The 16,067-nt window shown below is 40.2% G+C and overlaps 1 protein-coding gene across 4 annotated transcripts in view; it reads left to right on the forward strand.

The window, feature by feature from the left end:
* Positions 1-16,067, forward strand: part of ehmt1b (euchromatic histone-lysine N-methyltransferase 1b) — a 43,467-nt gene that overhangs the window by 22,178 nt on the left and 5,222 nt on the right. For all 4 annotated transcript variants that reach the window (XM_066645619.1, XM_066645620.1, XM_066645617.1 and 1 more), the window contains 19 exons: positions 1,323-1,440; positions 1,673-1,813; positions 3,762-3,889; positions 4,130-4,273; positions 4,485-4,711; positions 5,154-5,339; positions 6,057-6,139; positions 6,235-6,341; positions 6,463-6,585; positions 6,756-6,857; positions 6,970-7,074; positions 7,325-7,479; positions 8,842-9,009; positions 9,168-9,312; positions 9,415-9,492; positions 9,597-9,712; positions 9,809-9,895; positions 10,066-10,144; positions 14,179-14,354. In XM_066645619.1, coding sequence (XP_066501716.1) covers positions 1,323-1,440; positions 1,673-1,813; positions 3,762-3,889; positions 4,130-4,273; positions 4,485-4,711; positions 5,154-5,339; positions 6,057-6,139; positions 6,235-6,341; positions 6,463-6,585; positions 6,756-6,857; positions 6,970-7,074; positions 7,325-7,479; positions 8,842-9,009; positions 9,168-9,312; positions 9,415-9,492; positions 9,597-9,712; positions 9,809-9,895; positions 10,066-10,144; positions 14,179-14,354 — 2,468 coding nt within the window. The remainder of the gene's footprint in view (positions 1-1,322; positions 1,441-1,672; positions 1,814-3,761; positions 3,890-4,129; positions 4,274-4,484; positions 4,712-5,153; positions 5,340-6,056; positions 6,140-6,234; positions 6,342-6,462; positions 6,586-6,755; positions 6,858-6,969; positions 7,075-7,324; positions 7,480-8,841; positions 9,010-9,167; positions 9,313-9,414; positions 9,493-9,596; positions 9,713-9,808; positions 9,896-10,065; positions 10,145-14,178; positions 14,355-16,067) is intronic.

The raw sequence follows: 16,067 nt of genomic DNA on the forward strand, positions 1-16,067 counted from the left end.
AAAACCAGCTGAGTATCAAGACCTTGCGGTTTTTTAAACTAAGGTTGGATATGTGGTAATTTGCATCATAAAACACAGTGTAAGAGAAGATAATTGTTTTTGTATTTAATTCAGGTTAACTGACGCTAAATATTTAAATAAAATGAATATTTTAAAATGTCATGAATTCTATACAGAACAGTCCAAACATCAGAAACCTACTTTCCTGGTTTGATTTTCGATCATAACAGCCATTCATTGGAAGTTAATACTTAGAAGATATGAATGAGATTAGTGATAAAATACTGCAAATGCAATGGAAAATAATGGAATATTTTGTTTAAAACAAAAAAAAAACAAAAAAAACTTGAATTTCTAAAAGGCTTCTTAAATAAAATTCTCAAGAATTTTCATAAAGAACCTGTTGATGTTCTTAGAACAAGAGACTCACCACCCAAGTGCCCAGACCTCACTGGAACTGAACGTGTTTGGGATTTGCAGCAGTATGGAATGTTACCAGACCTCTCAGGACTTGGACCAATGTACCTGCAGACTTTGTTGAGAAACTGAAAGCATGTTTAAAAAAAAATAGAAAAACCAATTGTTTTTGTGGAGACCTCTGTAATTTTTTTTTAGCTTAATGGCTGTTGACCTGGAAATTAAGTAATGACAGGTGGTCTCAAACTTTTTCTTGTATGTATATCTAGGGAGAGTGATTACACCCATAAGCTCCCTAATGTGCAACCCATCAACATTGTTGGGTTTTTTTCATTTCTCTTAAGAACCAGGTCTGATATGAACAACTGGTAGTTTCATAATGAAAGAGAGTAGTTTGGGTCCGGTTATTTATTTTTAAACAGAATTTTAGTTGAGTATTAGGCACACACTGACAATGTGTTTACATGCACGTAATAATCCATTATTACTAGGACTTTTTTTTTTATTATACAAGTGGTCATGTTAACAGTATAGTCAGATTTCTCTAATTGGAGTACGTTCTAGAAATCAGTTTAAGAGAACTGGAGTTTAACTCAGTAATCTGATTTCTCAGTGCTTGTAGACCCATACCCAGATTTCTTTCAGATTTCTTGGGTCTGCACATGAGCGCAAACATAACTGGACAGAGACAACTCACGTCTCTGTCTGTAAGGAAGGGACATGCTGCATTTTATCTTAATACGAGACATCATATTATTGCTGGACTCGTATACGCATTGATCCAGAGTCTGATTTTGTGTATTTATCAAATTATTAAGTGCATGTAAAGACACTCGATATCTGTTTCTTTTTTCTTTTTTTTTTGTGGAATGTGTTTAAAAGTAGTTTTATCTACTCATCTACAGAGTTCGGAGTCCAGCTTAAAGAAGAAGTTGAAAAAGAAAGCCAAGGGAGACAACCCTTGGCTTCGACCAGCCAGGAAGCGCAAGAAGAAGTTGAAGTCAAAGTCAGAGGGCATTTCTGGTAGAGTAACATATACAGTGTATGTGAAGACATGAATAGTAGTTATAGATTTAACTAATTAGAGACTGTGTATGTCTACAGCATTCTACTGATAAACCTTTGTTTTCTACCTTTTGAAAGATCTTGAGTATGTCATCCAGTATTTTCCCTGAATTGTGGAACAATGGGATATAGCTTTATTGGTGAATTTTTTTTTTTTATTTTATTAAAAAAAAAAAAAAAACATCCCCAGGTATGGATGTCCACCCTGGGTCTGTGACTCTGAGCCCAGCCCAATCCTCTGTCCCTGCTGAAAGCAAAGAATACACAGAAGTTCCATTTGATTCACTCAACCTGAAAGCCCAGGACATTCTGCTGAATACAGAGTGCACAGGTGAGAGCAAAAAACATGGCTGTTACAAGACACATTTGTCCTTACTTTAGAATTATTTGAGATATTTGGGCATATTGCTAATATAATTGTTTTTTTTTTTTCATATAATGTTGAGAAATGTCTTTTTAAACCTTGATAATATTATCAGGAATGTTATGTTTAGTGACTACTTTTACAGCACAGTGTTTGCTGTGAATCTAAGATCTTGGTAGGACTAGCAGATGGAATTGATGTTGCCACTGGGCTAGGTGACTCATCACTGGAATAGTCTCTGTAGAATGAGTGCCCCCTGGTGGGAAACTAAACACCACTTGGACCAGCAACTGAGTGCTCCATTAACTAAGTCAAAGGCCACTAGTGTCATTTTCAGGCCAAAATGGCCATTATTTACATGTTATCCATTGTTAAGGATTGGATGTGAAATCTTGAATCAGCTCGAAGACTGAAACTTCATTCAGTATCTAAAACTAATATATAATTTTCTTTTTCTGGACACATTTAGCCTTTGTTATGGCTTTGGATCTACTGCACAATTGGTTTCAAAATAATCTGCTAGGACTTAGAAATGTGCAGAATGCTAACAGTTATCATTGCAGTTCAGCATTTACAAAAATTGTGTATTGTTGGGTGGGTGATCCGAACATCACTCTAAACCAGGATTGGTCAGTTTGGCAGACCAGTTAATGGCCCATTGACCCTTGGGTGCAGACAGTGTAACTGTGACAGTATTGGAACATCAAAGCAGAGATGTGCTTTGCCATAATTTCTGTTCTTTCTCAGCAGCACAGTGCAGGAACAGGATGAAAATTCTGTCCACGCTTTAAATGTTTGTGTTTATCAAACAAAGCAAAAGGACCTACTCGAGTCCTGCTCCAACCTTGTTCAACCCGTGTTGTCAGTGTAGAGCTGATTTAATCCTCCGTACTTGCAAGTGTGACCTTTTCTGAATTTTTATTTTTGACTTTTTTCCAGTATTGAATTGTGGTTTTGTAATTTTACATTGTTGATTATCTGAACTTTCAAAAGAGAGGTTAGAGCAACTACTCTCCAAATACACAGTCAAAATAAAACTGAAAATGATGACTGTCCTAAATATTACATTTCTTTTATTTCTGTTTTTAATTTAAGTATTCGTAAAAAGATCCCAATTACACACACAGTTATATTGTCATATCTAAATATTAATTACTGCAGTTAAAACAAAGTTAGCGACATGCTTGGTGATCAATGTACAACAAAATTTGACCTCTGTCTTTAACCTGTCAGTGGCAGTGAACACACACACACACACGCTGCATATTATACTGGCCCCCTTTCACACTGTACTTCAATGGTCAGGACACCCATTCGACCACTATGGATTGTGCGTCAATCTCAGCACAGTACTGATGCGCTGGTACGAATGGGTCAGACACAGGTGTGCTGAAGAATTTGTCTATGTTCTTCCCCTCTACTCTGAACCTTGGACAAGTGATCCAGGTGAAAGGTGTTCAGTGGATCCAGAATGACTGCTTGCTGGTTTTGAAAGCAAGAGGCATTTGCATTTTTAATAAGCATCTGATGAGAAACAGCAAGGGGTATTTATTTCCAAAGCATCTCTCTTTCTTGTGTACTGTGGTAATGTAATAAACAATAGCATTTCTATAGAAACGTTTAGGAACAAGATTTTTGTCCATGTTAATGTTTTTAGGAGAGCTGACTCATCAGATTTTCTCTTGCTGTAGTGATGGTCTTTACTCTCCCATCTACAAGGAATTTCTGCTTTTATACGCAGAGATCCACCACAATACAGATGTCATCCCCTCACCTTCTTTATGTCTTCCTCTTCATTCAGCTTGGTGCTCCCTTAGCATAGATGAGATGAATGTTTAGACATTAACATGAATTCTGAAGTATGACTGTTTTTCATAACCGTTTTTGAATCTCTTGATTGTTCTGTGTTATGCAGAGAGTGCTGCCACAGACATGGTGCAGGAGCTCCCCCTTTGTAGCTGCCGAATTGAGACACCCAAAAGCAGAGAGATCCTCACCCTAGCTGACAGGAAGTGCATGGCCACAGAGAGTGTGGATGGACAGGTGAGAACAAAATAAGAAACCTAATTAAACAGTGTCGTTGATGTGTAATACGGGATGTTTTTGTGAAAAATGTGTTAGTTTATTGTATAACATGCGCTGATCATCCATAATATTGTGAGCACCACCACATTGCTGCAGTCTTATTAAATATCCTCTTTATAAGTTTTATTTTTAGCAGCTTCATCAGAACACACTTTTATAGCATGTATTTTTTTTTTATACTATATTTTCATTATATAGCTAAGCCGGTGTCAGAGTGCAGTCCTGAAACATGAGATGATGAGGCCATCAAACTTGGTACAGCTGCTCGTGTTGTGTGAAGAGCATCGTACAGGAATGATAAAACACCAGTGCTGCCCAGGCTGCGGCTTCTTCTGCAGGGCAGTGAGTGCTTGCCTTCATTTCAGAGAATGTGCCAGTAATATTAAAGTGTTAATTATTTTGATCTGTTATTTATTTGGTAATACTTTGTTTCTGCTTATAAGTAAGATATCAGATGAGTTTTCTCTTGAAAATCGTTCCTTACAATTCTGTTTGAAATGAACTAAGACAGCACACACCAAACCAAAATACAAAGCACTGGATTTTACTGTAGGGAACCTTCATGGAGTGCCAACCTGAGGTTAACATCACACATCGCTTTCATCGGAGCTGCGCATCAGTAGTGAAAGGCCAGAGCTTCTGTCCACACTGTGGAGAGGAGGTCAGTAAAGCCAAGGAGGTCACAATTGCTAAGGCAGACACCACCTCCACTGTACCTCCAAGCCAAGGTCCCAGCACCCCAAGCACCCTGGAGGGCAGAGCAGACACCACCACTGGAGGGTATGTGCATGAACTCTTTTGTGCATTTAAAGTAATTTTCTCCAACGATTTAACTTAAAACTGGGAAGCAGTCATTATGCTGATACCTGACATAATGTGTGGCCTAAATGTGCCAGATTGTGTGCTAACCTATTTATACAAAGCTGTCCCATGTAGGGTACATATTCTATGGAATAAAAACAAGTTCATACAAGGACTACTAAGCAATTAGAATGTCATATGATTTGCACTTTAATAAAATAAACATATTGTGTGAATTATATCTCTACGTTTTCAAGTCTTAAGTTTGACTTGGGAGCGTATTTTTATTATTATTATTAATTGTATTTACTTTTTTTTTCTGAATCTGTCTGTGTGTACTGTTGCATTTTAGTACTGGTAACTCTTTTTGCAGTGACTATAGTTTTAATGACAATTTTTTTTTTGTTTTAAATTGCTTTAGACCATCTCACCTCTCTGTGTCAGGAGTGAATAGAGCCGACAGCACCTTTCACAGACCTGCAGAACCTGTGGATGTATCTCTTGCCCCAGGCACCAGCAGGCCAGGAATTGGGGCAGGGGCTGGACCCCCCGCAGGTCCCCTTAAAGAGACATTGGAAACTGTCCTACTGGCGTTGGATGCAGAGAAGTAAGACAAATCATACCTCACATGCATGTACATGACTTCTTTTAATCCAATGTTTTTAAACATATACAGAATGGGTTATATCCAGCAAATAATAGAATAGAAGACAAATAATTCATAAATGAAGTGATAATAAAAAAAATGCCTTTATATTTATAAATGGTTATAAAATCTCAAAGTAAAGAGCAAGCAATGCAGCTAAAACATACCCTTAAGTAAATTAAATAAATTAAATTGCAACGTTAGGTAGTGTCACAGTCACACAGCTCCAGGAACCTGGAGGTTGTGGGTTCGAGTCCCACTCCGGGTGACTGTCTGTGAGGAGTTGGTGTGTTCTTCCTGTGTCTGCGTGGGTTTCCTCCGGGTGACTGTCTGTGAGGAGTGTAGTGTGTTCTCCCTGTGTCTGCATGGGTTTCCTCCGGGTGCTCCGGTTTCCTCCCACAGTCCAAAAACACACATTGGTAGGTGGATTAGCGACTCAAAAGTGTCCATAGGTGTGAATGTGTGAGTGTGTGTTGCCCTGTGAAGGACTGGCGCCCCCTCCAGGGTGTATTCCTGCCTTGTGCCCAATGATTCCAGGTAGGCTCTGGACCCACCGCGACCCTGAACTGGATAAGGGTCACAGCTAATGAATGAAATTGGAATGTTAAAATAGACCATAAATATATTAGGTGTCTGATTTTTTTTTTTTTCTCTCCCCTTCTTTTCCCTTTGCCATAGACCCAAGAAACTTCGTTTTCATCCAAAACAGCTCTACATTTCTGCCAAACAGGGAGAACTGCAGAAGGTCTTACTAATGCTGGGTAAGATGCTTTGCTTTGCCAAGTCATATCTCTGTCCAACCCAGATTATTATTATTTTTTTGTGCTCTTCTTACTAGTTGTTTCTTTTTCCTCAGTGGATGGCATTGACCCCAACTTTAAGATGGAGAGTCAGAGTAAGCGAACTCCCCTCCACGTAGCAGCTGAGGCTGGCCATCAGGAAGTCTGCCACATGTTAGTGCAGGTAAGCAAGAATTCATTTAATTTCTATCTCTATTTTAATTTCAATTCATTGTTTTGGGGGTTATTTGCTTTTTTTTTTCGACTGGTGCTCCTTGTTCAGTGGTCTTGTTTTAATTTTTCAGGCTGGTGCTAATCTGGACATGTGTGATGAAGACCAGCGCACACCTCTGATGGAAGCGTGTGAGAATAACCATCTTGACACAGTGCGCTATCTGCTGAGAGCTGGAGCCATTGTCTCTCACAAGGTCCAAGAGCCTACCATCCAGTCAGTCAAAATAGATATTCAGGACTGAGCCCCCTGAGGACGTTATAAATGATGCTGTCATTAATTCGTCATTAGTGTTTATTAGTTAATATTTAGTTAAACTCCTGTATAATACAGTGTATTGCTATAATCAATTTTGTAATTTTACAGGATGGCGAAGGCTCTACGTGTCTCCACCTTGCTGCTAAAATTGGGCATTTTAGCATCGTCGAGCACCTGTTGTCAACAGGATTTCTGGATATTAACTGTCAGGTAAATAGTGTTTTAATTCATTTTATACTTCTGTATTGGTTGTATCACTGGTATATTACTGTTGAGTGTACTATGTTGTATGTACATATACTTTGTTTAATTTTGCCTACAGGATGATGGTGGCTGGACAGCAATGATTTGGGCAACAGAATATAAACATACAGATATTGTCAAGCTGCTTCTATCTAAAGGTGCTGATCCCAGCATTAGAGACAAGGTTAGTGTGCTTCTTTGGGCTTACATGCTTCAGATTTTTTAGTTTTGTTGGAAGGGACTGAGCCCTGAAACTCATGCATAAAATTTTTACATGTCATGACATCACTAAAATGCTTTATACCTTTTTAAATGTGGGTACAAAAGATTAAGATATGTATCTAAACATGTGTTATTAATATGTATTTAGTCTAAAATTGGTGTAAAATATTGTAACTGCTGTTAAAGTTTAAAAAAATGTGTGACTTTCCCAGGAGGAAAATATATGTTTGCACTGGGCAGCATTTTCTGGGTCCATTGAAATCGCTCAGATTCTGCTGGATGCCAAGTGTGACCTCAACATGGTCAACGTCCACGGAGACACCCCACTGCACATTGCATCAAGGGAGAATCGATTGGACTGTGCTTCGTGAGTATAAATAGGCTCTGCAGATTTAACTATATATACTGCAATATTTAATTTATCTGAAGTTTAAGGTACAACAGACAAATAGAAACAGTTGATTCTTATTCAGAGTTTGACTGGATTAAATCCTGTTAACAAGGTTTCAATGTCCTGTGTTTTTAATAACACAGAGTGTTCTTTCAGTACTTAAGATATTAAGGTTAGAAAAAAGCAAAATGGCATGCCTTATTGCAATAATGAGAAATCATTTGACGTTACTCACCCTAATTTGACATTACTCATATTTTTATTGAAAAGTTTCTCACATTTCAGACAAGTCAGTGTCAAACTCAAAAATATCACCCTCCCTTCCCTTCCATCAGACAAGTGTAAATATTTTCCTTACCATTTCAAAAAGAAAAAAATGGAATGTATACACCTCTAAGATATTAGAAATTAGAAATATCATAGCGGCACAGTGGTGCAGCAGGTAGAGTCGCAGTCACACTGCTCCAGGGACCTGGAGGTTGTGGGTTCAAGTCCCGCTCCGGGTGACTGTCTGTGAGGAGTGTGGTGTGTTCTCCCTGTGTCCGTGTGGGTTTCCTCCGGGTGACTGTCTGTGAGGAGTGTGGTGTGTTCTCCCTGTGTCCGTGTGGGTTTCCTCCGGGTGCTCCGGTTTCCTCCTACAGTCCAAAAACAAACGTTGGTAGGTGGATTGGCGACTCAAAAGTGTCCGTAGGTGTGAGTGTGTGTATTACCCTGTGAAGGACTGGCGCCCCCTCCAGGGTGTATTCCCGCCTTGTGCCCAATGATTCCAGGTAGGCTCTAGACACACCGAACTGGATAAGGGTTACAGATAATGAATGAATGAATGAATGAAATATCATAGGCGTACCCTGTCAATATAGAACCTCTGTACTGATGTTTGAAAAAAGTATATTATTTTTATTTTTATTACTTATTCCATTGAAAATTGGTTTAGGGGTGAGAACGGATCTTTTTCAATCTAATCAATATTACTCACCTAGTTAGCAAGGTAAAGAAGTCCAGTATATTGAATGTATTATTGTTTCTGGGTGAGCACTTAACCTCTGAACACCAAATAATGCTGTGTAATGAGAACAATCTATTGGTACTTATACCATTTTCTAACTAAAGTTTAGAAAGTGTGTTAAAAATAGATGTAATTTAAGACATGTCCAAAACCTGTCTTATATGTCTGCAAGATCTTGTTTGCATTATTCACTGGTGAGACCTAAAATTGGTTTAATATTAGAGAATTTAACTTTGCTCTGAAGAAGTCTGTTACTTACCCTTCATTGGTGATCACTGAGAATACTTCTGTGCTCCTGTCAGATTTACATATGACTGTTGCACTGCCTATAGATTGTTTCTGTCACTGGGAGCAGACGTATACCTGAAGAATAGAGAGGGCGACACACCCATGGAGTGCTGCAGCCAGAACTCCAAGGTCTGGAATGCCTTGCAGGCAAACAGGAAGCAGAGAGAGGCCAGCCATGAATGGGTATCTTCAAGAGAGAAGCTCCTCAACAGGTTTACAACACATTTCATGAACTTTTATAAGATTTGGAAAAATAATATATACTTAGATGTACTAATATTATAAGGTGCCTAGAGATATTCACCTCTACTATTTTTCCTGAGATTCTAACTCACATTTTGGTACCCTTGTCACTTCTCATTGTTTTTAGGGACATAGCCCGCGGTTATGAGCGTGTACCCGTTCCATGTGTAAATGCTGTCGATAGCGAGCCTTGCCCTGATGACTACAAATATGTCCCTGATAACTGTGTCACTTCCCCCATGAATATTGACAAAAACATCACTCACTTACAGGTGAGGAACTAGCATCATTCTGGCCTTTATATAAGTATCGCCCTGAGCTGTAAAAAGAATTGAGGTGGCAATCTCTAATGGAACTTCTTTTGTTGTCCATAGTATTGTGTTTGTAGAGATGACTGCTCTTCAGCAAGTTGCATGTGTGGACAACTCAGTCTGCGCTGCTGGTATGACAAGGTAATGAATATCTAATGGCAGGAACTGTAAAGCTTTTTGTAGCTCACTGAACATAAATCACCTGAAAATGAGTCTTTAAAAACACATTGCTTTGTCTGTCTCAGGAAAGTCGGCTGCTACCAGAGTTCTGTTGTGAAGAGCCTCCTCTTATATTTGAGTGCAACCATGCCTGTTCCTGTTGGAGAACCTGTAAAAACAGAGTTGTTCAGAACGGACTACGGTAACTCAGCCTCACCATGAACAAACACTAATTACACAAGTTTTCTCAATGTTTACATTTTACGATGTTTCTCATTAAATCATATTTTCACCTCAGGATTAGACTGCAGCTGTTCAGGACTCAGAAGATGGGCTGGGGTGTTCGGACATTACAGGATATCCCTCAAGGAACTTTTGTCTGCGAGTAAGTGTCTTTGATTTTCCTCTTACTCTATCCCTCTTTTATAAATCTACTGCACACTTCTGCTTAAAAACATGTCTCCTGAATTGTGATGTTTGGGTCTATGTGCCTTTTAGGGGTGCATTTGTGTTTGCTTGTTTACTGATGCCTCATATGCTTCCTCCTCTGTTCAGGTATGTGGGGGAGATCATCTCAGATGCAGAGGCAGATGTCAGAGAGAATGATTCCTACCTTTTCAGCTTGGACAGCAAGGTAGAGCAACAATAAAAATACATTGGCCATAATGCCATGTTTGCTTCTGTGCTGAGCATCAGTACAGAGCTGATGGCCTGCAGCGGCAGTGAACATTTTGTTGCTGTCGCCTGCAGTGCAGATGCAGAGGAGGACTGATTCTGTTATTTTTTTTTCAAGCTCCCACTTTAGTCTGCTTCTGTTTCCTCACATATAAATCTTCCTATAAATAGCTTGTTGAACATTGTCATGGTGATGTATTCTTGGGTCTGTCCCCTTTACAGATCAGGGCTAAGGGAGATTCAGAGGACCTTAGTTTCATTTAACTGCTCAGGCCTTGTTGGGTTAATGGATATTTTAGGTGCATATTAAATATTTATATTAATATAAATATGAAATATTATAATATTAATAATTTAATGAAATAAATACAGGGTTTGTACGGTCATGAAAAGTCATTGAAAATTTCTTCTCAAATACCGGTAGGTGTGTAACAAGATCTATTAAAACGTGATGATACTTCTTGTCAAGCTTGAACTGTTTCGCAGGGAAAAAAATCAGTTGGTATGTTAATATTCTGGCAGATCAGTCATGTCACTTCACATTAGTCCTCTGTGTGGAGTAACAGCTGGCTCCGAACTGATTTGCCATTTGTGCTTATTGACAAATTTGCCTAATGCCAGGGAAATGCAGATTTAATCCTGCCTGTTCAGACAAATGTAAGGCATGGGTTCACAAAGATGAGGGCACAGGATATACAAAATGTACACTGTAGAAAAGTTTTCGACTTTTTGAACATGGGTGAGGAAGCACTAACTAGCCATGCTACAGGAGCTAAGCACCAGGCCTCTGCTGTTGCGCGCAAATCAGCTCCCAGACCCATGGCTGGCTTTTTCACTCAATGGACGGGCCAAATGTAAATTGGAAAGTACAGAATGATGTGGGAAAATCACTAATCAACATCGGTTCGTGTGGGTTGCACATACTGCAAATAGAGATGGCTGTAAATCCTCTGGATGGGAAGTTGAACACGGACTCTCTAGCCTTTTTCGACTTTTCCACGATTGTCCTGCTCGGCATGCAGATTTTATAACAGCAGCTGGATGCAGCATGCCAATGCTGAAGTTTTGCAAGCACCAGTGGATTGAGAATGTCAATGTCTCAGAAAGAGGGCTGCTACTCTGGCCATATGTCAAACACTATGCTGAGATGGTAGGGAAATGTGAACGACCCAATCCAAAAGTCAAGTCATTTGAAGAGGTGAAGATTCGCTGTGCTGATACACTCTTCACAGTAAAAGTGGGAATATTTAACAACATTGCAAGAGAAATCAACCCCTTCCTCACCATGCCTCCGATGGACCAACCTATGCTCCTCTTCCTCTCTGAGGACATGCAGAAACTGAAGGTAAGGATAAATTGTAATTTGTAATGTTTTATTTTATACATTTTAAGATGGACTGCAAAACACTCTTGATCACCCTCCTTGAGAAGTTGCTGAAAAAGGCTCCATTGCATCACAAATTAGTGAGAAGCATGCAGTGCCTTGACCCAAGACGCATGGTTGAATCCAAAGATCTGTGCGCAAGTCAAATGAGCAGAATGCTGCGTGCACTGGTTGAAGCTAAACACATAGATGAGGCAATGTGTGATGATATCCTCAGAGAGTTTAGGGTGTGTTGTGATTCAGCAGCTCTTCAGGCTAAATTCAGGGAGTTTGACCGCAAAACAGATCGAGGAGACCCCCTGCTGTATCAACAATGGAGACAAAGCCATCATTTTCCAAAGTGTGGCATGTAGTGAAGATTCTGCTTGTGTGGAAAGTGGAATTTCCATTAACAAAGAATTGACTGTGAAGAATCAGAAGGAGAGGTCTTTGGTCGCTCAGAAGCTCATGGATGACCGTGACTGGTCTGTTGGTGGCGTAACCAGGATAGAGATCACAAAGGAGCTGCTTCTTATGACTGCAGGAGCCAGGCAGAAGTACTATAGCTACCTGGATGAAGAGAAAGAACACAGAGCTGTTCACCTGAAGATGAAAGCCCACACAGATGAGCTAGATGATTTGAAAAAGAAGAGGGCTGATGAAGTTGCTGAGAAAGCAGAAGCTACAGGAAACTGACCTTCATCAAAGAATCCACAGTTTCCGTTGGACTGCAAAAGAAAAGAAAGCATCTCTGCTGAAAATTGAAAAGCACATTGATGGGAAGCTTGCAGAAATTAAAAAATAAAGTGTGTTTAGGGGGATTTACACAGGGAGGTTGGTAAAGAAATTGTGTAGTTAATTTAAAATCTTGTTGGTTATGAAATATTGTGTTCCAAAACAGTCTCTGACACTGCTGACTTCTGAAGTTAATGTTAAGGGAAATTAATGGACAATTTTTTAAACTTAATACTTCTTCAACACTTTTTGTTAATTGTCTCCCAGTTATTCATGTTAATTACTTAAGAGTTAATGGCATTCTCAGGGTTTCACACATTTAATTCTGTAAAACACTGCATCAGTGTGACTTCAATAAATGTTTATATTTTTAACCAAACCATATGGCTTGTCATTAATTTTTTGTTAAAGTATCTTTTTAATCTGAATTTTCCTGTCTATACAGATGTTTCAGAAAAGTATGGTCAGGAAAATTTGCCTTAAAGGCATGGAAATGTCATGGAAATTTGTTGGTAAAGAGTATGAATCCTTTTAACATTTATATAATATTTAGTATAAAGTATTTACACATAATTTTAAAAACAGTCCTGTCTCACTAAGCCTAAGCCAGGGTTAACATGGTAACCCATGTTTAAATAAATGAGGCAAGTTCTTGACACGGTGGCACAGCAGGTAGGTGTCGCAGTCACAGCTCCAGGGACCTGGAGGTTGTGGGTTTGATTCCCACTTCGGGTGACTGTCTGTGAGTTGGTGTGTTCTCCCAGTGTCTGCGTGGGTTTCCTCCGGGTGTTCCGGTTTCCTCCCACAGTCCAAAAACACACGTTGGTAGGAGGATTGGTGAGTGTGTGAGTGAATTTGTGTGTGTGTGTCTGTGTTGCCCTGTGAAGGACTGGCGCCCCATCCAGGGTGTGTTCCCGTCTTGCACCCAATGTTTCCAGGTAGGCTCTGGACCCACCGCGACCCTGAACTGGATAAGCGGTTACAGATGAATGAATGAATGAATGAATGAATGAATGAATGAATGAAAGTTCTTGACCAGGAAACACCAATGTCCCCATTACTTTGATTGACACTGGGCATGAATGGATGAATCAATAGCTTTAATATATTATTTAGTTAACCATCACTTGTTACCTTGAAGTTAATTGAACCAAGCTTATGTTATGTTATAAATTCAATAGGTATTAATATGTTATTGGAAACCCCCCACTAGAAACAGTCAAACAATGATGCTTCAGTCTGATGCCACAGACTGCTGTTGTTCCATCATTGCCTACATGTATTAAGTAAGCGTAGTTGAGATGCTTCAGTAATACTTCAAAGTTATATTGAAGATTTTGGGGAAATACTGTTTGTTCGTAGTCTGAAGCGCCACATCTTTAAAAGTGGAATGGTATGTTTGAGTATGAAACTAACTGTAGAGTGTACAAGGTTGATGTTTAACTTGTATGTTTTTTTTCACAGTTTGAATTACCACAGAAACTCATTTGTAACTCAAGCTGTTTACTTTTGTAGTACATTTAGGATTTGTTTTCTTTCCTGTAGTTAGTGGTCTTCTGGAGTCAGTTACACTTATGTAACTTCATTCATTCATTATCTGTAAGTGCTTATCCAGTTCAGGGTCGCGGTGAGTCCAGAGCCTACCTGGAATCTACCTGGAGGGGGTGCCAGTCCTTCACAGGGCAACACACACATATTTGTTGTTGATTGATGTTTATAGACCAGGACCTTTCTCCAACATGCCAACAGATGAGAGAGCTAGCAAGTAGTGCGAAAACATCCTCTCAATATTATAAAAGTGGTTTTTGATTAAAATCCTGAACATTGCTTCTTTTTTTCTGGTTCTTTTAAATCCGTTCATTTAATGAGCCTGTTTTCTCACTGTTTTATCTTAGGTTGGAGATATGTACTGTATTGATGCCCGTTTCTATGGCAACATCAGTCGGTTCATAAACCACTATTGTGAGCCAAACCTCTTCCCCTGCCGAGTGTTCACCTCTCATCAGGATCTGCGTTTCCCCCACATAGCCTTTTTTGCCAGCAAGAACATCAGCGCTGGAGACGAGCTGGGGTGAGCTATCCTTCAAAAAGAACAATCAGACTGCCAGCTGCTGTTCTCAACTCATTTTCTCACATTATGACTTCAGTAAAGTGTGTTAAGAAGTGTTTTAATCATATTCAATGGATCAGGCCTAACATATAGCTGATAACATAATATTTCACTGGAATTTCAAATAACAAGATTATGTATTCCATTTTTCATAGCGAACAATTCAGCAGACAGTAGCATTAGTTATACAGTACTTTGCAGACTGATGTGCTCCTCAGCTGCATTTGTTATGTAGCATTAGCACTGCATATGAAAGAGTTTAAGCAGTGAGGTCCACAACACATCCCATAATTTTCTGTTTTTGCAAAACAGAAAGAATACAGGTTATTGTGAGATTTTCATGTTTGCCCTCTGTGCTGAACTCAGAAAAGCTAAACACTACTAATCTACTCCTTAAAGGCTAAGCACCAGCTCTATGAAAGTGTCAAACATCAGTGCGCATGCGCGAAAAGTGCGTGCAGCCTTTACGGTAGCTCCCGTTTGTGTATTCGTTTTTTCTTTTTAATTATAGTTTTATCTTAACAATATCTATTTATTTTTACAAGGTAACTTAGCGAAGTTTTGCCCTCTCGAATCATGCTAGTAGAGAGAGTTTTGGTCAGTTTTTTCGCTGTGAAAGTTCTACTTTCATGGTGCACCGCGGCGCAGGAGCATGGTCCCTTTGTTTACACCCGGGATCAGCTGATCGCGCTGAAGCCGGCCGGCATGGAGATCAGGGCCGCGAACATCCCAGACGAGCTCTGGAGACGGACGCACAGGGGATGTAGAGGAGGAACGAACCAGCGCTCGGGGAAATCGAGGGCAAAAAGACGGAGGCTTATGGAGAAAAAGGGATATAAGCCGCGTCTTCCCACCGTGGTCATGGGCAACGTTAGATCGCTGGCTAATAAGATGGACGAGCTAACAGCGTTAGCCATGAGTCAGAAGGAGTATCGGCAGTGTAGTTTAATGTGCTTCTCGGAGACATGGCTACACCAGGACATTCCAGATGATAATGTTTCAATAGCTGGCTTTCAGACTGTTCGGGCCAACCGGAACCGCACCGAGAGCGGTAAGCGTAAAGGGGGAGGGCTGGCTGTGTTGGTTAACAACCGCTGGTGCTCTCCTGGTCACATTACCATCAAGGAGCGTATCTGTTGTCCGGACATTGAGCTGTTGGCTGTTGGACTCAGGCCATATTATTTGCCGAGGGAATTTTCCCATGTTGTTGTGGTCGCTGTGTACATCCCCCCCTCTGCCAACCCGACGTCGGCATGTGACGTCATTCACTCCACCATAGCGCGTCTCCAAACTCAACACCCGACTGCTTTCATTGCCATATCAGGTGACTTTAACCATGTCACTATGGCCAGGACATTACCAAACTTCACTCAGTATGTGGACTGTCCTACCAGAGAGGAGAGAACATTGGACCTGATGTATGCTAATGTTAAGGAGGCATACAGCTGCTCCCCCCTCCCCCCTCTGGGTGGATCTGACCATAACTTGGTCAACCTTAGTTCAAAGTATGTGCCTCAGGTGAAGAGTCAGCCCGTGACCATGAGGACAGTGAGGAGATGGTCAGAGGAGACTTCTGAAGTACTGCAGGACTGCTTTGAGACCACAGACTGGACAGCACTCTATGAGCCTCATGGAGAGGACATTGACGGGCTCACAGAGTGCATCACAGATTAC

This window comes from Hoplias malabaricus, chromosome 15 (assembly GCF_029633855.1).
Source record: "Hoplias malabaricus isolate fHopMal1 chromosome 15, fHopMal1.hap1, whole genome shotgun sequence".
NCBI lineage: Eukaryota > Metazoa > Chordata > Actinopteri > Characiformes > Erythrinidae > Hoplias > Hoplias malabaricus.